Source organism: Salmo salar, chromosome ssa13, assembly GCF_905237065.1.
Source record: "Salmo salar chromosome ssa13, Ssal_v3.1, whole genome shotgun sequence".
Classification (NCBI taxonomy): domain Eukaryota; kingdom Metazoa; phylum Chordata; class Actinopteri; order Salmoniformes; family Salmonidae; genus Salmo; species Salmo salar.
In genome coordinates this window covers 29,458,162-29,482,171 of record NC_059454.1, presented here as the reverse complement: position 1 = coordinate 29,482,171, position 24,010 = coordinate 29,458,162, and the positions used below count along the sequence as shown (strand labels likewise).

Genomic DNA, 24,010 nt, shown 5'->3' with positions numbered 1-24,010 from the left:
TTACTGTCCTGTTATTGAAAAAAACTAGTTATGGAATTCTGACCCTGAGAAACCCTCCTCTCACACACGCACACATACACGTTCTCCCTCACACACGTACACACATATAAGTGACATTGAGGGCCCACCCGGCGAGGGAGGAAAGGTCAGAACAAAGCTATCACGATGGGTTCTATAAGGAGATGAACTGTGTGGGGGGCTGATTTCATGCAGTGACAGTGAGGGAGTAGGAGTGTGTGTGTGCGTGTAGTTGTAGTCGGTTGTGAAACAGTGGCAAAGAGGTTGTGTTCCTAGGCAGTCCCAGGGCTTCTTACAGAGGGCAGCAGGAAGAGCCAGTGATAGTGGGCCATCATCCATCACTGGGATGAACAAGAGGCTGTTTATAAACACACAATACTGGGAATGTCTTAATGAGCCTGCTCTCTCTCACTGCAGGGCCAGAGCCCACACCATCACACACACATTCCCCTCTGCTCCACATACTTCATATATATCCCTCTATACTCTCTAGTTTAACATAATGCAATTAATTGAGGGAGGTATCAACTACTGTTTAAGATTTCACCTCATGGAGTAGGCCAAAGCAAGGTGTGCATTTTCTCAGAAAAGTGTGATGCTTTCACTTGAGCTAAATTGTAAGGTTTGCCTACTGTGACCTTTGTAGAAGTGCATAGTAGTAGGTGCGTATATATTTTTTCAGGCATTACTCCTTTCTATAAATAATTGCATACATTACACAGTTTAATAATAACCTTATGCCATTTAGCAGACATTTTACGTATGAATGGTCCCAGGAATCAAACCCACTACCCTGCCGTTACAAGTGCCATGCTCTACCAACTGAGCTACAAAGGACCATTATAATAACATATTGCATAGATACCTGTGCAAAATCTACTTTGAGTGCCCCTTGTCTTCTTGAAAGACATCCATGGTATCTAATATCCTTATCCACCTCATACAATGTTTCTGATATTGGGTCCTAAGCAAGGTAATGTGCATGAGTGAGTGACGGTCTCTTGATTGAGAGGGAAAGTTCGTGTGTGTGTGTGTGTGTGTGTGTGTGTGTGTGTGTGTGTGTGTGTGTGTGTGTGTGTGTGTGTGTGTGTGTGTGTGTGTGTGTGTGTGTGTGTGTGTGTGTGTGTGTGTGTGTGTGTGTGTGTGTGTGTGTGTGTGTACGAGTGCATGTTTGGCAAGTGTAGGATGCTAGAGGCTGGACTGCAGTCAACATTACAAATGTAAGGGGAGGAAAAATCAGGAGGCTATCAGAAGTCAACACACGAGGAGAAGACCACCACTGGTGAGCTCATATCACTCTTTTTAATACATTTTACTCGATGAAGAGTATATTTATAATTTTATTTCAAAATGATCCGTTATTCAAACTCTACTATGGACTGTGTATTTGAAAAATGTAGTTTTACTATCATGTTCCTTGTTAATTGTTGATGTGAAGTTGTCTTGTTGATGTGAAGAGTCTTAGCTGTCCTACTTCTCCTGAGTAACCTGCTACCTGATAGATGAAGTGCCAAGGTGCCATAGTGCATCTTATCTTACAGACTTACAGAGAGATTTAAGAAGTTTTAACAGTGTGCTTTGGAAGGGTAATCAACTCCAACTAAGTCTTAATAAAAAATAAAAAAAACATTATTGATGCACGCATTAAGGAACTGACATTGGATAGGTTAGAGAGGTTTGGTGGTTACACTTGGACTTTTTAAAATATTTTTGCCACAATGTCGAGCCAGTGTTTTGATTTGATTCTGTGTCCGTTTAGTCATGACAACAGTATCCTAACTCATTTGTGAACATTTTTAAGACCTGCTGTTACAAACAAGTAATAGATAAGGGAAATTAACTTGGTAGGCTTGCATCTACAGTACGTAGGGGGGAAAAAACTAAAATCTTGATTCCGTGGAATCCATTTCAGAGAGAAACATTTTCTGAAAACTGCAATTGTACTATAGTGAAAATGGCTCAAGCGTTCTAAAGCGACAACAGATAAGCTGAAATCAAAGGCTATCATTGTGTATATTATGTTTGTATGTTCAGTATGTTCAGAGTTCCGGCGCCGACAGAGATGGCCGCCTCGCTTCGCGTTCCTAGAATGTATTTCTAAAACAGATTATAAACTGTTTGGATCTAGTTAGGGCGATAACTTCAAGAGGTGAAAATGTGATGTACTAAGCAAGCATTTATGTTCCTTTTCACATTTCACAACAACGGTCTAGTCAATTCGCATTAACTGTAGTAACATTTAGAGTATTTACAAGTATTTACAAATCATGTGATGTAAATACCCCCCCCTATTTTAGCACTGGACTTTAACCACAAATCCATCCCCTGGCCCTCCCTGCAAGGCCACTCTAATCTAAGCGTCAGTTTCCTGTTTAAATCAGTAAACACTGTGCTATCTGAGTCAGGCTACCAGCAAACAGTGTGCAGCGATAAAGAGCCAAGCTGGGAAGATGTGCTAGAGGTTTAGAGAAAGAGAGATTTATTGTGTGCTTACAGCCTTCAGTCCAAACGTTGAGTGAATCAAGGGTAAAGTGTTTATCCCACCCTTACCCTCCTTCTCCTCCTCCAGTAAGCTTCCCTTGGGGATGTACATGCTCAGGCCCTTGTCCAACAGTGACAACTGGGCCACACTAGAAGATCCATGGCCACATGTATACACTCCAATAAATTGTCCCCATCACTCATTGTGATGAGGGAAATTAATGAATGCGCAGCCACATCCACTCTAGTGTATGCGTTCCCTCCATTATCATGCTCTCTCACTCTCTTGGAGGTAGAGTACAGTATAAGGGATAGCAAGCTTTGTGAAGACATGACTAATGCAACAATACACATGACAGAGGAATATGACAACAGAAGCCTCTCCTGGGATTTGTTAATGTAATTGTACAATGACAAAGAAATTCAAACAAATGTAATAATGACATAGTGTATTTGGAATTTCTTTCAATCAGGGGCCTTAGCTAGTCAGTTGTGCCTAGGTATCAGATGGAGTGAGATTAGTTGGATCCAAAGACGACACAATGTTAATTTGAGGCGTGTGACGTGTTTGAAGACTATGTTGTTCCAAACAATATGTCCCAAAAATTGGCTAAATCGAAAAGGGTGCTTTGAGATATTCATATGAATATGTTTTATGATGAATAAATCCATGTGATTTTATTTCAGAATCTAGACATACTCCATATTTTCGAGCACACTATAAAGAGGATAATGACACCAAGATATTGTCTGTATCCTCTGCGGTTCAGGGATCATACTGTCTTATAAGAGGCCATGCATTGGTCTTAAAAGGGTTTCAAATATTTTTGGGCCTTCCTGGCTTGGAATCGCCCATTAGAGATGAACAGAGGACTGCATGCCCGATCATGAATTAGTGAAACATAACTAAATAGTCACCATAACTATTATCACTGTTAATACTCAATGTTATGCATGTGTGCATACTGTAAATATGCATCCTACCTATGGTGTACCTTCTCCTTTGCACTGCTTGCTCAGCACAGACGCTCAGCACGTGGGGTAGATAATTGAATGAAATGCTGCTCGTTGGTCGGCTTGGTTCACAAACAGGCCAGTGTAATTAGACAGTTGAGGAATGGGGTCAGGGTGGGAAGGACACCATTAGTTTGCTAGAATCATGCTACATGTCAAACCCCATCAGGGAGAGGTTAGGGCAAATCTAGGGTCTTCTCTCTTTCGCCAGGGCTCGACATGACCCAGTCAACTTTGGAGGGGGGGGGGAGAGTTTCCCAAACTCAAAACCTGACTAGTGTCAAATATTAACTGCAACACAAACAGAGCAAACAGAATCAGAGTAAACACTCCCTGGGGGCCTCAAAGATGAGCTTTCACACACACACGCTCTTACAACACACACTCTTACAACACACACACATGTACACACATATCCACGTACATTTACTCTCAGACACATACACTCTATTGTGTTCACATGCACACTCGTACAACAAGCATGCACACCCACACACACACACACTACTTACCCAGGAAGAGTAACTACAGCATACTAATAGTATATAGTGTAGATGGGGAAGAGTATTTAAGGTATCAAGATGTTTATGGAAAATATAATAAATATTATAAAGATTGACCACTGGTCATGTCCAGTGATGTTGGTACAGAGACAAGATTGCGGTGAGTTGCCAGCTCCAGCTAACTCATTGTTCCCACTCTGTGAACTCCTGGTCCATGGTGGGGTGGGATCCATCCACCCATGCCAAACCTAAGCTCCCCACCAGGGACAGGCCCCCATATGACAGGACCTCTCTCTTTCCTCTGAACTCCAAGCCAGGACAGCTGTTTGGACATAAGTCCAATCTCTCTCTTCTTCTCACACTCTCCTCTCTGTCCCTTGTCTCCCCCTGATGCCTCCCAAAGGAGCAGAGATCCATCGCACTGCCACAGACTTCAGCTGCACGCCTTCACTGTGGACAAGAGTAACCTTTAGGTTTGCATCTCAGAGGGTAGCTTAAAATAGGCAATGATATCACAGCTAGGAGACTGAGGAGACCTGTCGTCAGCATGGATATAAAGAAATGTTTGGAGAGTTGCAGATTCCTCAGATGTGTGGTTCCCCGTATGTGTGTTGATAGATTAAGCGGGTGTTCCTACAGACTGACTGTGGATCAGCTGTCCAGATGAGAGAGTGGAGTGAGTCGGAGATGACCATGTCTGCCGGTGGTTACCTCTCTGCCTCTGATGGATATGGCATCACCGAGCCTCTGCAGTACTACGGTGAGGGACTCTTTTTATCTGGACTCTGCAATTATACTAAAGCAATCTAGTCCGATTTGATGGTGTGCTGATCCAAACACAATGTATCCTGATACATACTCTGTAATTGTATGGTGATGACCTAATCAAATCAAAATGTCATGATTATACATTTATATTTTATTTATATTATATGTTTATGCTTCCTTTGTTCTGCTTTAGTTTGTGTGTTGCTTTTCTGTTATCATTTGTAGTGCCATAGGCCTGTAGATTAGAGGGGGAGACTTGCAAGAATACATAAAGTGTGGGCGTAACCTTATACATTTAGAAACAACTGTTTTTATAAAAAAAATCTGAATGGAAAAATACTTACAGGATAGCCTGCCACATTTCCAGTACACAGGATGTTAGCTAACAAAGAATTTGCATTGGAACTAGGGCCTATTTATAATGGTTGCAGTGGAGTGTTGTGACCTAACCCTAATTATGTGGCTTCTTCACATTGTGGTCCTCTCCTCTCCTGGCTGAGGGGTGGATATGATATGGCTACATAATGGGGGGTAGCGTTAGTGTGCGTGGGACAGAGGGAGGGAGGCCTGGGTGTTTACATAGTGCTGAAACGGTTTACAAACAGAGCTCACCACAGCGTTGTCACGCAAGCACGAACTCAGTACTGACTTCCATCCTCGCCAGGACAGGAAACATCTGTGAGACGTAGAGGAAAGACGGGATGAGTGAGGAAAGTGGTGATGGAGAGAAAGAGAGAGAGAAGGATAGAGGGGAGGAAAAATAGAGAGAGTCAAGGTTCTAGAAGAGAAGGGGTGAGGCGGGTTGTGGCTGAGGATAGGGTGAGTGTTGTTGTTCAGAAAGGAAGGGTCATAGGTTGGATTCCAGAGGTCACTGTGGTGTTCAGTACATCTCAGGACATCTTAAGAGCTCATAGCGATGGATGAATATCCAGGCTGATATGGTATGAAGACACTCGATGTGCACCTGAGTACAATGTAACTTATACATCCAGTACTATTGATGCATTTTGAGAAAGGATGGACATTAATCATTCCATTTTTTTTGTGCTTAAAATAAATAACTTCTCATTATTTCAGTTCTTATCTGAACTAATAAAACACTAAGAGACTCAGCTTATGGAAGTGGATCCTTCTGATCAGAGTGACTGATTTAGGGCTGATCTGTGACCAGTGGTGACACATGTTCCCTCTGTGGAGACGGGACTTGAATTTGCTAAATGCTTCACCGGTCCCCCCGCTACGCTCATAAGATATCATCAGACACCAATCTACGCGGCAATAAAATACTGAATAAAACTCTATAAAAATATGTAAATGGTAAAATGCCCCTGTAACCTCTTAGCTGCATCCTGTTTCCACAGTCCAAACTGGTTCACAAGGTCTTGCTCTGACGTTTTTTTATTATGTCCCATAGGACCAATAAAAGACATTAAGTCATGCATGAATCCCGTAAGATGGTGGACAAGGATCACATTCTTGTGATGCACTTTGACTTGAAACCAGTGTGACTGGGATAATGGCTCTGGTGGACCCTCTTTGCTAGCCACTAGATGTTCCCAGGTCCACCCATGTGGGGCACTTAAACTTAACCGGTGGGTTCAGGATCAAAGCACCAAATCCATTTATTTTGTGTTGTTTCCTCATCACACAGATGTGCTGGGGGACCCTTTGGGCTACCCTTTCCAGGAACCAGACCTACAGGGCCTAGCCTTCAGCCAGCAGCAGTACAGCCCCATCAATGTGCAGTTCTCCGTCTATGGACCGCCGTCCTCCCAGCCCTTCCACCCACCTTCCACCCACCCCTACAGCCCCCACTGCCTGGACACTCCCTGCGAGCCCAGCCCGGAGCCCCAGTGTGGAAGCCTGGGGAAGGGGCGAGGTGGGGGAGGTTTGTCCCTGGTCAAGAGGACCAGGCTGGGTCCGGGAGGAAGGGTCAGGGGCCAGGATGAGCTGTGTGTGGTGTGTGGGGACAAAGCCTCTGGCTACCACTACAACGCCCTCACCTGTGAAGGCTGCAAAGGTAGGGGAGGCAGTGTTTATGTCAAAGTTTACAACAACATTTGTGGGGTCAACCTGAAAGTTTATCACAGAGCCCGTCACTTCCGGTATCTGTCTGAATATGGGGTTTGAATTTAAATTAAAAAAACTTTCATTGAAATGGACCCCAACTAGAGGTGGTTATACTCCTGTGTTTCAGGTTTCTTCCGAAGGAGTGTGACGAAGAAAGCAGTGTACCGGTGTAAAAGTGGCGGAGGCTGTGAGATGGACATGTACATGCGGAGAAAGTGCCAGGACTGCCGTCTACAGAAATGTCGTGCTGTGGGCATGCTGGCTGAATGTGAGGGGAACATACCATATCAAAAAGTCTGTAGGGATATTTGAAACTGTATTTAGCTGAAAGCAATGTCAATAATTTGAAGAGAGGCAGAGTAAGCTAACAATAAGATCTTGAATCTTGAATCTTCATATCTCCAATTTATAGCCAGGCGGACTTCATTTAATTGCTAAGACAACCAAAATACCTTGTACAGGGATCCCTTGGGAAAATGTGTATGATCTCAATACCCTTGTATAAATAAACAATAAGTAAATAAAATATATTTGCCTATGTGAGTCTGACAGAGGCAGTTGTGTTGCCAGGTCTGCTGACGGAGGTGCAGTGCCAGTCCAAGAGGCTGAGGAAGGGGACCAAACACAGAGGAGGAGGGCCTGAGGAGGAGGAGAACATGGGGAGCAGGCGAGTCAGCTCCACCAGCAGGCTACCAGGACAGGTACATCACTTTTTCCTTTCCTCCTACATTCAAACCTTCTCCTCTAGTTTTCTGACCTTTCGCTATTGTGTTAACTTTCTTGGATATTCTGAATGGCAAGGACATTGTAGCTTGACGCTTTTTGAAAGATACCCCAAGATCAAATATCCAAGGGTCTAGATAGTTACAGACCCTTGGATGATCATCTTGTCAGATGTATTGTATCAGTGGAGAACCACAGATCTGTTCCTTACTTTTGTTCATAGGCTCTCTCCCAGTTCATAGTTCATAGGATCTCTCCCAGATCACTTTCTTGGATTTCCTGTTTAAGTTCTGGGACCATCAGGGGGATGTCCCAGATCAATTTTTTTTAACATTGCATAGGTCTTTGGAATGGCCTCTTAATAGTAGGCTGGACCAGTAGCCTGTAACACTTTTGATTGATTTCTTATTGGGGTGCCCTGTAATACGACCCTGCTTATACTCCAAGTCTGTGTCAGAATGGTCCCACTGGACAAACAATGGTTGAATCAACGTTGTTTCCACTTAATTTCAACCAAAAAACATTCAATGTGATGACGATAAATCAGTGTGGAAAACTGGGGCATATTTATTACGGAAACAGTTTACCGTTTAAGAACCCAACGGAAGCCAATAGAGCAAAACAAGAGTTTATATTAGACAAATTCAGGTAGGTCCCTCCCTGTTTCGTTCCTTTTGCTTCTGTTTAAGAAACGTTTTGCAACAGACTCGCATAATGTGTCCTAAATCCAATGACATGGTGACATATTTTTTTTTACAACTCATCCAAATGTATATCAAAACTAGACGTTGAACTGACGTCTGTACCCAGTGGGGTAATTTCACTCAGCCATCAAATGATCTGTTTGTAATGAATTTTTTCCTGTAACAGGTAGTGTCTGCAAATTTGTCAGTAGAACAGAAGCATGTGCTGGACAGGATGGTGGAGGCTCATCGGCAGTACAGTGCGCAGGACACTACACACTGTAGGGTGGGTCGCTGATAAGAATAGTAATTCTGTTATCTGTGGATTGAGATTTTAAAGATATGTTGTCATTTTTCTACTAATCTCATTGAGAGCTTATTCAGGCAGTTTCTTTCTGCAGGTGTTTGAGTGGACTTGTACAGAGGTTGGTGGAGACAGACTAACAGACATGGCATGCCCTCCCTCTCAGAGGCTGCTGCAGTTCGCCAAGAGTGTACCTGGTGAGTTGGGCCACACCTCATACATAAGCTTTCTCTCCTTGTTTCTGCAGTGATATGGAAAGCAAATACCTGCTAAGCTTACACAATGTTGCTTTCACCTACCATATGTTTTCATATCAAAATCAAAATCAAAAGGGCTCCCGAGTGGCGTGGCGGTCTAAGGCACTGCAGCTCAGTGCTAGAGGTGTCACTACAGACCCTGGTTCGATTCCAGGCTGTGTCACAACCGGCAGTGATTGGGAGTCCCATAGGGCGGTGCACAATTTGCCCAGCGTTGTCCGGGTTAGGGTTTGGCCGAGGTAGGCCGTCATTGTAAATAAGAATTTGTTCATAACTGACTGGCCTAGTTAAATAAACAATAAATAAAACAGCCCTGTTTCTCTTTCTGAGGCCACTCTGTGTCTGATACCTCCTGTAGTGTAAACTAATCTGGTGTCCATGTAGGCTTTGAGCTCCTGGACTGCTCGGACCAGACCACCCTCCTCTCTAGTTCATCTGTGGAAGTCATGTTTCTGCTATCAGCTCAGCAGTTCACACAGAACCCAGCAGCCTCTAGCCCAGGTATTGACACCACCACACCACCATGAGGTTTGTGGGTGTCTGACTCATTTGTCCTGGCTCCATTTCAGCATGCTACACTGTACAATTACAAGAGTTCATTTAACTCCCTTGGAGTCACATTCAACACCATTTGGGGGTTAATGGTTCCAACCAGATTTTTTGTTAAAACCAACCTGGTCATGGGGTAGATGACAATTGTTTTGTACATGTCCACTAAATAGAGTACATATCCAATCACATTAAACTCTCAGAGTTGATTAAATGTAACTACATGCCATGTCACACTTTTATGTGTTTTAAATTAACAATCAACTCCATCAGAGTACATTACTCTAGCAGTTCACTACCTTTTACTGTAGGGTGTAAAGCCTTATTTGCATATTTCCCAGTGTGCCTTTAGAGTAAATGATTACGTTATGCTGGCTTGCTAAGTGATGTCTAGTGATCTCTAGCAAGGCTATCCAACAATTTGATCTTTTCATCACCCGCAACCTGCATTCAGAATGATTGTCAGAGTAAAGACTGAGTATATTGAGAACACCTAGATCACCTAAACTGGAACAACCATCTCAGTAACCTCTTACGGATTAGATTTGTTTATAAAACTGTAAGTTATGTATCTTTGTGTAGCATAAGATCAATAACAATCAAAGTACATGCGAAAACACAGATATTGAAATAAATAATTCTAAAAATCAACCCGCAACAGAGCATGCTGGGAAATATAATGAAGCCCCCCCCCCCCGTGAGAGTTAATGGAAATGAACACTGCTGAATCAACTCTGAAAATGTGGTAAAAAAAAAACGAGGTAGAAAACTTTAACAGTGAATATAGCACTTCTTGCACTGTACTCCAAAGCAATGTAAGGGGGCTGTGGATCCTCCATAGATATCAATCCCTCTCTCTGGTTACTCTTAATGAAGTTAAAAGTACACATCCAAATGAACACCAGTTATCACTCCAGGGAGCAAATCACTCTGTTGAGGGTTAAGATAACTCCAGTGAACACTATGATTCCAACTCTCCTTGATTTACTGTGTACTAAAGAGGTAGGAGCTAGTGATGGAAATGGAACCGGGCCGATTTTGCCAGAGAGCTCATTGTTTTATTTTATTTTACAAGCACTACAACCTTTCAACATCTCAACTCATCATTGGCTGAAAACCTTAGAGTCCAAAGAAAACATTCATAGTGGGACCGGCCCTGTAAACTCAGGTAAGGCACACTGTCCTATCTAAATACAGTAAACTCACCACCATAGTATCCCATTTTACGAGCTTTATTTACAGTACTATTTGAAGAGAGGTTCAAGTTAAAGGGATAAAATCGATTTTAGTTTTTGACATTTAATCTTATTTTCCACTAGTATTGTTACAGGCTTTAAAAATCCTAGCCTGAGAATCTGGACTTTGATAAATAACAGGCAAAAAAACCTAAAAACTGTTTGGATGAAACCACAACACCCCAGGTGGGTCGAAAATATGCTATAATTTCAAAATAGTGAACTATCCCTTTAAAGATATTAAAATGAAGCGTACAGTGAATAATAAGGGAAATTGGGTTTTGTCCTGTTTCCTTCCATGTTGAGTCTTAGGTAGTGTGTCTGTGTGCAGGAGTCAATGAGGACCTGCTAGGACCGGTGCTCAACTTCTTCCACAGCATGGCTGCATTGGGGGTGACGGAGGCTGAATATGCCCTGCTCACTGCTACAGCACTGCTATGCTCAGGTGACTGGCTCTCTATGCCTGACACATTACTGTATGAAAGGCTAAATGTATTTGTTAATTTATTTTAAATACTATAACACAAGATATTTAGTTGATAAAGACACACTTTTTATTGACTTATCATTTTCCTCCAAGAGTGTCTGAATATCTCCTCTAGCTTGGCCAGATAGTGACGACCAACTCTATGTCGTTCTGTCATCTGGCTCTGTTAGCAGACGAAGCGTTGCTGCGGGCGGTGGCGTGTGTGGAGAGCTTACAGGAGCTGACCATGGAGCTTCTGTCCAGGGTGTGCGGAGCCCGGTATGGAGCCCAGGGCCCTCAGGGAGCCCAGCGCTTCGCTCGCCTGCTGGGGAGACTCACAGAGCTGCGCACGCTACGACACAACCACCTCACCCTGCTCCGACAGCAGCTCTGGGACAGTCAGCCTTGAGACAGACACTGAGTACGAAGAACAGAGATAGAACAGAGAGACAGAGACACAAACAAATGGTTTAAACAATCTACATTTTGGCTTAATGTTCAATGATTTATCAAGTTTGTACCAAACAATTTAAGGTAACACTATTGGCCATTTAGGATTATTATGTTTATAATGAAAAATACCAATACCATTCTTCTAAGTGATTGGTTTCTATTGTAAAGTTTGAATCACCGACCAGTATGAAACCAACGTGAGTTTTGCTATATGGAGAACACAGATTAAGGTATTAAAAAAGTATTTTATCATACCTTGGCAGTCATCCTGTTTGTGTTGTTTTCATGGTGAAGCGGAATCAACCACCTGGTCATTATACTGCCACACAGTGCTCTGGTAGGTCTGTTACAGTGTTCTCTTGGACTTTAAAGAGGAAGTTTGTTAAAATAAATGTTCATGAATTTACACTTACCTAGGATGTTGTGGGTTGACAGTAGTAGCTTGGCAGACTAGTGCAAAACAGCATTGGCATCAATTGTGGCTCACATCAGAAACAATGTTAATACACCTTACAGATACCTCAGTTGTCCAACTTCTATTGTAACCACATCACTCCCTGCGAACATACACTGTGATATAAGGAATTATTTCTCATGGTTGCTGAAATATAAACTTTCAGACGGCTTTAATAAGTTCTCCACAAAGCTGGGAGACATCCTATTTGCATCATTCAAAAAACTAAAATGTTCTTAAAACAATGTAGTGTAGAAGCGTAAGTAAAACGTAAAAGTAAAGATGTATTCAATGGATATCTATCTGTGCCCCTGTGAAAGCTGTCACTATTGATCACAGTTGACAGCATTAAAGCATAGTCGAGTAGAAATACATACAACATACACTCTGATATTGTTTCATAGATTCTAAAGTACATAAAGTAATAATTTCATTTTCATTTTATGTTATGAAAAACCAAAATAAAGAGAATGAACAGGGATTAATAAAATAATCACTTAAATAAATTCCTTTAATCTTTATGCGCAACTTAATATTTTGAATACTCAGTTAAGTTGTCCCCTCTGTTCATGGTAGTGTCCAAATGAATAACTTAATTCAAGACATATCTACATGAAGAGAAGAACCAAAACCATGAGTACTACTTTTAATTTGTGACTTTGTTTTAATAGCAGATGTACTATATTGTTACCTTTTTGTGTTTTGAAGTTGTTGTATGTGTTTATAAATGTATTTCTATAGTTATATTTCTTTTTTTCTTTTTCAAGACATACACAACACATGTAAACACAGAAAAGGAAAAGAAGGACATGACCAGAAGGAGTATATAAAAACAGAAATACAAGGAGACAAATACAGCAGTTAAGCAAACAAACAATACACACAAACATACATCATACATACATACATGGATAGATAAAGCTAATCAATGAAGCATCATTAACTGGAATATAATAATTGTAGTAGTAATTGCAGTAGTAATAACAACAGTAATAATTTGGACAATAATATTTTTAAAAAGCCGAATGAATTAACCCCATTTCACTTTCCATTGAGTCTTTCATCATTTCAATCAAAAGGAAAATAATCAATTCCAGTTCATTCTTGTCTCTACTACACCAATCACTCCTCTATTGCGTGCCTAGATATACATTTCAAAAGTGTCTTTATCAGAGTCTGGTGGGGTTAGCATCGTTGGACTGTGGAGCTTTTTGAGAGGATTTGAGAGTGCTTTGAAGCAGAGAGTGCAGGCTAAAAGCAGTGGCTGTGGGGGGAAAGGTCGGGCAACGAAACAATCCATAAAACCATCGGTCTATACAATGTCATTTCCAGGTAATGCTTTCTCTTTCCGTGTCCAGTTCATCTTCATTCCCTCTTTGTTGGGTTACATCCATGTCCATCAACGTCATTGGTGTTTCCTCTCCCTTCTTATCAACCATGTCCCCAGATCGTAGTTATAAACAGGTCTCCACGTTGTGCAATGGGCTGGTGGGGCGGCAGAGAGAAGCAGCTGGTAGTCTTGCATCTTTTGGGGTCAGATGATCTCCATTCTCAGCAGCAGCAGTGGCGTTGTTGTTGCAGTTGAGTGTAACGGGGAGGCTCTGCTGGCGGTAGGGGGCGGGACGGGAGGCGGAGCGGTGGCGAGAGGGTGGCTGAGGGGGCTTGGCAAGGGGAGGAGCTTGACGAAGAGCCAGGCGAACGTTGTTGCAGTCTGAGCGCTCTGATTCTTCGGTTTCAATGTCTGTCTCGTCAATCAAGGGGATGTTGTGGACCGAGTCATTGATGAGAAATTCCGGGTGTGCCATGAAGTCGTGGATGGAGTTCTTGGATTCCGGCTTCTCAATGCCATCATAAAGTGGACTACGGAATGCTTTCACCACTTGGATCTATGTTGAGTTTGGTATAATAATGGTCATACAAGGGGGAAAATGCGGAACGGAAAAGGGAATAGATGGGACAAACAAGTGGAGAGAGATTTAGCATTTAAAAAGCGTCACAGTGGTAGATTTATCTGACTAAACTTACCTGAAAAAGTTGTTATGAAAAGATACAACTTTTGATTCTTCTGAAAATTCCACTTAATGTTAGTTAAATTCTTAGTGAAAAGTTTTATTGTTGTAGGTTTGCCTGGGTATGGGCAGGCGTGCTTCTTTCTGTCCATTGAGGTAATTCCTAGATATTATTTTTTTCCATTTAGGGCAGGGTTTCCCAAACTAGCCCCCCCCCCCCTCCCCCTCCAGGACCGAGTTTGGAAAATGTCTTATATTGAACTGACAACAGCAACTTTGATTTTTCATTATTTAAGTTACCTTTTTATTTGTTTTACTTCCACTAAATTGCTTTAAAGTTATAGAGTATTCCCAAACGGACATGTACATATTGTACAAGTACAGTAGGCTTAATCCGGTCAGTGAGGCATTTCAATTCATAGGTAATTGATTGCCTTTAAAGAGACTATACAGAAATGTTGCATCTGGGCATGCTCCTGAACAAAAGGGGTCCCCTAAATCAGGGTTTCCCAAACTAGCCCCCCCCTCCCCTCCAGGACCGAGTTTGGAAAACCCTGATTTAGGGGACCCCTTTTGTTCAGGAGCATGCCCAGATGCAACATTTCTGTATAGTCTCTTTAAAGGCAATCAATTACCTATGAATTGAAATGCCTCACTGACCGGATTAAGCCTACTGTACTTGTACAATATGTACATGTCCGTTTGGGAATACTCTATAACTTTAAAGCAATTTAGTGGAAGTAAAACAAATAAAAAGGTAACTTAAATAATGAAAAATCAAAGTTGCTGTTGTCAGTTCAATATAAGACATTTTAAATGTATCAAATACTCATTGATGGATGTACAACATTGTCTGACACACACACACGCACACTCACACGCGCACACACATATAGAAACCTTTTTGTACAGAGCTATAAAACGTACATACGGGACAGGTGAAACAACTAGAACACAGAGCATGGGATTGAGACCAGTTTGCAAACCAAACAACAACTGACATGCTGACAGGCTGATCATGTGAGAGCCTCATTTACTGCCATGCTGTAAAAAAAAAACACATTCAATGTGGTCGTGCATGAGATTGTCTTGATGCAGAAGAAAATGCTTATGGGCGCAGTTGAATGAGCTACTGTATCTATTGACTGTTGCAATGTCCAATTAGCCATAATGCTACCTGCTACCAGTAAAGCAAAGGGTAAATCATCCACAATACAGACCAGCCACAGTAATAACAGTGTATGTGAAGTAATCAGTTCAACTTTTTTAAATAATTATTGTAAGTGAAATGTATCTTTCTATTGAATATCTTGAACATGTACTTTGTAAGTTGTTTTGGGTATATCTCAAGTCGGGTGTTTTAGATTTAAGGACATTAATACAGTCAACCAGATCAGTACAAACATGTCAATATAGTAGACAATGGTTGTATTTCATAAGGCACAATAGTCACCACACTGGAATTGCAAGTGTTGTACAACAAATCATTACCTCCAATGTCAGAACAAATGTATCAAAACCTTTTCTCATAGTCACATAATAAGCATGTGAAACATGTATGATATACCACCAGTTTTTCTGTGTCCAGCCACAACTTACACTCTTAGCACATTTTTTTCTATCTAGAACCTAAAAGGGTTCTTCGGCTGTCCTCATAGGAGAACCCTTTGAATAACCCAGTTTGGTTCCAGGTAGAACCCTTATAGTTCCAAGTAGAACCCTTTCCACTGATGGCTCTACAAGGAACCCAAAAGAGTTTGACCTGGAACCAAAAAGGGTGGTACCTAGAACCAAAAAGGGTTCTCCTATGGGGACAGCAAAATAACTATTTTGAAACCCTTGTTTCTAAGAGTGTACCCCTGTCCCTGTACAAAAATAATAACAAATGATGGGTTATTCATCCACTCAAAGTCAGGACCCATTCACACAGAACTCAACATAGGTCTTAAAGGCATTATGGTGAAGTTGACTTTAATATTGTTAATGAGGAAAACATAAATAAGGTGTTCCTGCAATTACTATGACTGGTCCTAAATTGTAAAGAGATGTGCATATTGTGAAGTATAATCAAATCATAATAATACATTCATTCCCACGGAGAATTTGATGTAAAGCAAATAAGTATGTGAACTATTACGTTGCGATGGACACTTCGGGCTGAATCTTAACTTGATACACTACATGACCAAACGTATGTGGACACCTGCTCGTCGAACATCTCATTCCAAAATCATGGCCATTAATATGGAGTTGGCGCCCCTTTGCTACTATAACAGCCTCCACTCTTCTGGGAAAGCTTTCCATTAGATGTTGGAACATTGCTGCGGTGACTTGCTTCCATTCAGCCACAAGAGCATCAGTGAGGTCAGGCACTGATGTTGGGCAATTAAGTCTGGCTCGCAGTTCAATTCATCCCAAAGGTGTTCGATGGGGTTGAGGTTAGGGCTCTGTGCAGGCCAGTCAAGTTCTTCCACACCAATCTCAACAAACTATTTCTGTATGGACCTCGCTTTGGGCACGTGGGCATTGTCATGCTGAAACAGGAAAGAGCCTTCCCCAAACTGTTGCCACAAAGTTGAAAGCACAGAGTCACCTAGAATGTCATTGTATCCTGTAGTGATAAGATTTCCCTTCACTATAACTAAGGGGCCTAGCCTGAACCATGAAAAACAGCCCAGACCATCATTCCTCCTCCACCAAACTTTACAGCTGGTACTATGCATTGGGGCGGGTAGCATTCTCCTGGCATACGCCAAACACAAATTAGTCCATCGGACTGACAGATGGTGAAGTGTGATTCATCACTCCAGAGAACGTGTTTCTAGTGCTTCAGAGTCCAATGGCAGCAAACTTTACACCACTCCAGCCGACGCTTGACATTGCACATGATGATCTTGTGTGCGGCTGCTCGGCCATGGAAACCCATTTTTCTGAAGCTCATGATGAACAGTTCTTGTGCTGAAGTTGCTTCCAGAGGCAGTTTGGAACTCGGTACTGAGAATTTCAACCAAGGACAGACAATTTTTATGCGCTACGCGTTTCAGCACTTGGCGGTGACGTTCTGTGAGTTTGCGTGGCCTACCATTTCGCGGCTGAGCCGTTGTTGCTCCTAGACATTTCCACTTCACAATAACAGCACTTACAGTTGACCGGGGCAGCTCCAGCAGGGCATAAATGTGACGAACTGACTTGCTGGAAAGGTGGCATCCTATGACGGTGCTACGTTGAAAGTCACTGAGCTCTTCAGTAAGGCCATTCTACTGCCAATGTTTGTCTATGGAGATTGCATGGCTGTGTGCTTGCTGTTATACACCTGTCAGCAATGGGTGTGGCTGAAATAGCTGAATCCACTAATTTGAAGGGGTGTCCACATATTTTTGTATATATAGTGTACATGCAAGTAACTCTTGTTTAAATTATACATTGATTTAAAAAGAGGGATTCGCGCGAAAGTCAGAGTTATGGATGAGCATTAGGAATTCTGTTTGCTCAGTGTACTGTACTTCAGCATGCACAAACAATAAGATTTGTTTGTTTATTCCCCCAGCAAGCATAGCCATAAAAAAAAACATTTCTTCAGCAAGCACATCCAAAAAGACCAACTTTTGTAGCAAGCACAACCAAAAAATACCCATTCTACCTCTGAAAATGACCACAAAGATCTTGGACAAGAAGCGACATGACCCAATAACCATGTTGTGATGAGGGAGTGAGGCAACACAGAGACAAGGTTAAGGTTGACTTGTGCTAATTCTTTTTCTCTCCTAATAGCTGTTTGTTTCCATTAAGTAAATTATTTAGAAAAACAGATCATTCTTAGGTACCCTCTGAATGAATGTCCCCTTGCGGAAGTTGTAAACTTTCGAGTATAGGTCCCACAATGGTCAATACCAAACAGCTGTTGAAAATGAAATATTATTCAAGTCAATGTATTCACTTGGTTTCTTTTAAATGGGCCACCTAACTTTGAGAAAAAAATGAGAATGCCTGTTTTTCTGCGGTGGAGGTTGAATCCCATGGACGCTCCAGACATATTGAATGACACTAGACAAAGGAAGAGAGGATGCTGGAGGGGAGGACAGACAGACAGGTATTAATGATAGTCAAGGTTGGGCTCAATTCATTTCCACTCGGTCAATTCAGGGAACAAAGAGGAAATTAAATTCATGAATTGATAAAACAATTCTCAGTGAAGATAATGGACCATCCATCAATGTACATCAATGTACATTCCATTCCTGAATTGAATTCAGTTGAAATGATCCCAACCCTGACACAACATTTAGGATTTTCTTCATGAGTCCTTTTTCTAAACCAAGACATTCAGCTAGTGATCAAATTAATTTGAGTGTGATTCATAGTCTTCATAAAGCCATGAGAAACATAGGACAGGAGTAAAAACATAGAAACAGAAACATAGGACAAGGAAAACAGATATTGTGGTAATAAACATATAGGTCAGACTCCTAATTTGGGAAGTGTGTTTGGAGTGTTGTACACGTATGGATCTCAAGTTAGGATTCAGCCCATAGAGAGCTACCTATGAACACTGAACTGACAACCACAGCGTCCGGAAAGTAAAGAACATTAAGGGGAAACGATAAGTACCTATAAAGCTGAAGAGCAAAATAATAAGTAAATTACATTGCTTGGATCAACGCAAATTCCTTCTATAGTTAGAGTTAGAAGTTAGAGTTCCTACATTCAGATGTCTACTAATCTTCCTTATAGACAAAGAAATCTGAAGCTGTTTATAAATGAGAAACATAAATAAAGAAGTCCTCAAGGGAAATGATGAGGCAAAATGCACAACAGTTGAGGGACTGTTTTTTTATGTGGGTTGGTTGGCTGAATGCATGGATATTGCATTATACCAATTACACCACATACATCCAAATTAACCTCCTTCAAAGTCGACAGATCAAAGGAAAGAAAAACAGCCAGATCACACCTTTTACACATCGAAATACAATCTAGTCTGATGCGTAATCCTGTCTCTTGCATGGTTTACACCTTGCGCTAACATGTGGGTTTTGTGATCTGATCAATAGGATCACTATCTGATCAATGTTTGTCGTGTCTATACATGGTGTAAAAATGTGTCTCTTATCCGTCAACTGTGTCCACAATTTGACCAGATTTCCTGGTGCCTTCCTGTATGCTAATTATTTGACAGACATTCTTTCACAATAATATGAATTAGTTTATTTTTTAAGATGATTACTGATGCTATAAGTCAATGGTGCTAGCGGTCAATGATTTTAGTGGCCGATATAATGATGATTTAAATGGTTTGACCATCCAGATCTGTTTACACTTGATTGATATCCAGATACAATGGGTCCTTGACTACCACCGGAGGTGCTCAGGAAGATCTAATCACAATCAAATCACAATTAGTCTTTTAATCATCTACACCTGACAAAAAAACACACAAAAAAGTAGGCCAATGTTAGGAAATAGAAAGGAATAAAAATGTCTTCCTTCACGAGATGCAGAACCTACAACGAGAGAGAACGAAAGAAACCAAGTAAAATGAGGGTAGTTATTTGTACAAAGCAACACTGCAGATCCTTATTTGGCAGTCTGATCAAACCTAGGGACAGAGAAATTGTTTTATTGGTAAGGTGACCAAAAACGGATATCTCAGAAATGTCACTGTTGCAGGTTATACTCGAAGGTTTACAACTTTCCAGAAGTGCACACACTGGAAAATACATGTAACTATTTTTCTTTTGTGTGTCCCTTTTTACCTTGGTTTGTCATCTCAGAAATTGGCATGGCTGCGTCATTGTAATGCTCTGAATAAAATGTCGATCTCATTGAAAATAAGGAGCATACAGACAGTCTTCTCTGGGCAGTTTGAAACACAATTGATCACAGACTGTGTCAAGCCAAACAAAGCAGCAAGATAAAGAAATAGATTACGGCCAGGATTAAATCAGATTAAGGGTAACCCGTGTTAGCCGACAAACGCATGGCTCTTGTTCAGGCGGTGTTGGAGGTATGACTGGGGTATGAGCTGTCAAATTAGTAAGCTGCTGCTCTTGTGGTCATTGTCACAACCCACCCCTTCTTTCCCTACCGCATTAGTAGTTCAAAACGGTGATTTAATGTGTAGACTATATCAATGATAAAAAGAATGACACTCAAATGTAAAATCATTCAACGAAATTCATAGCCTACGTTCTCCTTATTTGTGCATTAGAAAAGCATAAATTAGAAAACATTCAGGACTATAAAATGTTCACACATAAAAAAAATATATCACAAAAGTATATTCTTTATGCGTTCATTAAATACTGCTGGCCAGCTAATGATCATGTTTGAAGAAATGAAGTAGTCTATACTGAATTATGAAGACAAACGAGTATGCAGCCTGACTCTCGAACAAGAGTCATGCGGTTGTCGGCTAACACGGTTCTGATTGAATCCTGGACTAAGATCATGAGGTAGTAGTGAAAAGGATGTAAAGAAATATTAAATTAACAACTAATACAACAACAAAAAGTCAAATGAAAAGGTCAGTGGGTCAGGCGCCTCATTTTTGGCTCCCCCACTCCCCAACACACAAACACGCACATAGACAAACACGTATCTTTGATGCTTAATTGCATTTCTGGGCAGGCAAAGGTGCATTTCAACATGCTCATTTTGATGATGGTGAGTGGACTGTTTTTTGTTGTGTGCCGTTAATGGATGGCAGAAACTCACTCCCAGGCGCACCAGTTGCATTGGCAGTGGAGAGAACTACGTGAGTGGGAGTAGAAATATTGGTTACGTCATGGAGTTGGCTGAGAACTGAGGAGCGACGTCGCGCAGCACCCTGAAAGGAACCACTTCTCTTGAAGGTACTCACTACCTCCATCTGTTGGAGAAGAGAGAGAGGATATTAAAGAGAGGACATGACAGTCCTGCAGTAACTCATGTCAGTTGGTAGGGGGCCCTGGGATGCATATTGGAGGGAACCAGCACACAGAATGAATCACGTTTAAAGGGATGGTATAGTAGAACTTGTAGTTTTGTGGAGGTCATGTTCCACTATGGAGGTATCAAAGCATGTATTAGATACAAAAAGGCATTTTAATAGACAATCGTAATCCAATTTTGACCTCTGTTTTTATCAATGATGTTGCCCTCAAAATATGGACTGGTCATTTTTTTCTGTCTCATCTAGATGTTGGTGTGTGTACAAGAAAGACAACAATTACAACTCTTGTCAAATATTTCATATACTTGTTTTTAGGATTGATTAACAATGAACAAAGGATACATCAAAAATAATGACAGAATCTGTAATAATAGCAATGACATGAGGAAGAAGGAGAAAAAGTATTATAGTGAGAAATCTGAACATGCAATGGAATCAAAATTACTCTTATAGGTTACAACAATATAAATAATGATGTTTGTCCTATCGATAAATACAGTGCCTTCAGTAAGTATTCACACACCTTGAAACTTTGTAACACAACACATTTTGTTGTGTTACAAAGTGGGATTAAAATGGATTTAATTGTAATGCTTTGTCATCAATCTACACAAAATACTCTGTAATGTTAAAAGTGGAAGAAAAATGTGAACATTTATACAAAATAAAACACTGAGTCAATACATGTTAGAAACAACTTTGGCAGCGATTGCAGCTGTGAGTCTTTTTGGGTAAGTCTTCAAGAGCATTGCACACCGGGATTGTACAATATTTGCCCATTATTCTTTTCCAAATTCTTCAAGCTCTCTTAAGTTGGCTGTTGATAATTGCTAGACAGACATTTTCAAGTCTTGCCATAGATTTTCAAGCCGATTTAAGTCAAAACTGTAACTTGGCCACTCAGGAACATTCAATGCCGTCTTGGTTAGCAAGTCTCTTGGTTAGATTTGGCCTTGTGATTTAGGTTATTGCCCTGCTGAAAGGTGAATTTGTCTCCCAGTGTCCATTGGAAAGCAGACTGAACCAGGTTTTAGGATTTTGCCTGTGCTTAGGTATATTCTATTTTTGTTTTCAGGACAAAAAGTTTATTTCTTGGCCACATTTACTTAAGTGTCTTGTTGTAAACAGGATGCATGTTTTGTAATATTTTTGATTCTGTACAGGCTTCCTTCTTTTCCCTCTGTCAATTAGGTTAGTATTGTGGCGTAACTACAATGTTGTTGATCCATCCTCAGTTTTCTCCAATCACAACCATTAAACTCTGTAACCGTTTTTAAATCACCACTGGCTTTATGGTGAGATTCCTGAGCGGTTTCCTTCCTCTCCAGGCAACTGGAAAGAAGGTTAGGAAGGATGCCTGTATCTTTGTAGTGACTGGGTGCCCTTCTTTGCAAGGCATTGGAAAACCTCCCTAGTCTTTGTGGTTGAATCTGTGTTTGAAAAATCATTACTTGATTGAGGGACCTTACAGATAATTGTACAGTATGTGTGGATTACAGAGCTGGGGGTAGTCATAAAAAATGATGTTAACCACTATTATTGAACATAATAATATTGAACAGTCCATGCAACTTATGTGATTTGTTAAGCACAATTTTACTGTTGAATTTATTTAGGAGTCCATAACAAAGGGGTTGAATACTTATTGACTCAAAATATTTCAGCTTTTCATTTTTAATTAATACAAAAAAATATATAAAACCAAAATTCCACTTTGACATTATGGGGTATTGTGTGTAGGGAAGACACACAAAATTCAAGCTGTAACACAAAAAAAAATGTGGGAAAAGTAAAGGGGTGTGAATATTTTCTGAAGGTACTGTATAGGAAAACGTCTTTGGTATCTGACAGAATGATCCAAACCTATTGTATTTTAAATAAGATTGCATAAAATATAACTTTTTGGAATGAGAATATTATGTGCATGTTTTACGCTGTTCATATCACTGTGTTCATATCATATAAAAAAACAAGGAATTAATTGTGGTGAAATGAATTAAGGCATCAAAAGGTGAATAAAGAGAGACACAAATCAACAGAGATGAGTCGAGCAAGCAAAAAGGCCTGCTCTTCATAGGACAGTACAGTACATACTACAGCCCTTGTTGGAGAAAGACAAGGGACAGGGAATTGTGGAGCCCAATGCACTGTACCTGAGTTTGAATGCGATTGAGGCCCCTGAACCAGAGGATCTGCCCTCGACGCAGCTCCCTCTCGGCATGGTCAATCTCTTGCTCATCATCTGCCATGTCGTCATCAATCATCTCCTCCTTACCGAGCGCATGACCCGCCTCCTTCAGACAGGGCAGGTGGCTGGTGGGTACCGTGGTGATGAGCTGTTTGGGTCAGGGTCAGTGTTAGTTGACAAGGACAAGAACACAACTTGTAAAACAAAGGGTTTCGGTCTGGTGGGTCTTACATGCTGACCAGACGTCTGCGTGCGCCATCGTGCGCATGTTGATTTTGTCCACCAGACACAATCAGGACACGCAGGTTGAAATATCAAAACAAACTCTGAACCAACTATATTAGTTTGGAGACAGGTTGAAAAGCATTAAACATTTATGGCAATTTAGCTAGCTAGCTAGCTTGCTGTTGCTAGCTAATTTGTCCTGGGATATAAACATTGGGTTGTTATTTTACCTGAAATACACAAGGTCCTCTACTCCGACAATTAATCTATAGATAAAAGGGTAAACCAAGTTAATTTCTAGGAATCTCTCCTCCTTCAGGCTTCTTCTTCTTCTGCGTCTTGTGTGGGTGGACAAAAACAACTGCAGTCTGGTCAGCATGTTAGGCACTCCTTCTTGTGTAAAAGCCAACTATGACTAGGTTATGGATATGTGGGTTTGTCTATGTCAAAGACCTTAATTGGTTCTTGACACAAAACCACTTTAGAACCACAGTTTGGGTAACACATTTACACATTAACTCCAGCATAAGTACCTGTCCCCACAGCAGCTCTCCTACTCCCACGAGCAGACACCACAGCCACTGCTCCACATTGAGTGGTGTGCAGCTGAAAGGTTTCCCCCCAAACTGCACAATCACAAACTGTACAGAACAAGACACAGGACGAGAGAGATTTGATC

The 24,010-nt window shown here is 41.1% G+C and overlaps 2 protein-coding genes across 11 annotated transcripts in view; one reads left to right on the top strand and one right to left on the bottom strand.

The window, feature by feature from the left end:
- The first annotated feature begins 1,159 nt into the window (after positions 1-1,159).
- LOC106566843 (bile acid receptor) lies at positions 1,160-11,778 on the top strand. Of its 6 annotated transcripts, none has more exons than XM_014135307.2 (12): positions 1,241-1,300; positions 4,420-4,489; positions 4,656-4,776; positions 6,436-6,804; positions 6,982-7,122; positions 7,425-7,555; positions 8,448-8,546; positions 8,662-8,761; positions 9,206-9,322; positions 10,446-10,538; positions 10,937-11,050; positions 11,263-11,778. In XM_014135307.2, the coding sequence occupies exons 3-12, from the start codon at positions 4,680-4,682 to the stop codon at positions 11,478-11,480; spliced, it is 1,479 nt and encodes a 492-aa protein (XP_013990782.1). In that variant the 5' UTR covers positions 1,241-1,300; positions 4,420-4,489; positions 4,656-4,679; the 3' UTR covers positions 11,481-11,778. The 6 variants fall into 6 exon arrangements, with proteins under 6 accessions (XP_013990780.1, XP_013990781.1, XP_013990782.1 ...); XM_014135308.2 differs by having other exon boundaries at positions 1,282-1,300; positions 4,635-4,776; XM_014135305.2 differs by lacking the exon at positions 4,420-4,489 and having other exon boundaries at positions 1,160-1,300; positions 4,635-4,776.
- Positions 11,779-12,133: 355 nt separating this feature from the next.
- Positions 12,134-24,010, bottom strand: part of LOC106566841 (plasma membrane calcium-transporting ATPase 3) — a 35,136-nt gene continuing 23,259 nt past the window's right edge. For 3 of the 5 annotated variants that reach the window (XM_014135298.2, XM_014135300.2, XM_014135299.2), the window contains 4 exons: positions 23,865-23,972; positions 23,072-23,254; positions 20,769-20,855; positions 12,134-13,864 (listed from right to left, as the gene is read on the bottom strand). In XM_014135298.2, coding sequence (XP_013990773.2) covers positions 13,433-13,864; positions 20,769-20,855; positions 23,072-23,254; positions 23,865-23,972 — 810 coding nt within the window. In that variant the 3' untranslated portion in view covers positions 12,134-13,432. Of the gene's footprint in view, positions 13,865-20,701; positions 20,856-23,071; positions 23,255-23,864; positions 23,973-24,010 lie in introns of all 5 variants that reach the window. The other 2 variants (XM_014135301.2, XM_014135304.2) reach the window with 1 other exon arrangement.

What these genes read in the sequence shown, in the direction of transcription:
- LOC106566843 (XM_014135305.2), top strand. Translation starts at nt 4,680, where the DNA reads ATGAGAGAGTGGAGTGAGTCGGAGATGACCATGTCTGCCGGTGGTTAC. An exon ending in GTTCGCCAAGAGTGTACCTG is followed by an intron (nt 8,762 to 9,205) that starts GTGAGTTGGGCC and finishes GTGTCCATGTAG; the next exon opens with GCTTTGAGCTCCTGGACTGC. An exon ending in TACAGCACTGCTATGCTCAG is followed by an intron (nt 11,051 to 11,262) that starts GTGACTGGCTCT and finishes TGGCTCTGTTAG; the next exon opens with CAGACGAAGCGTTGCTGCGG.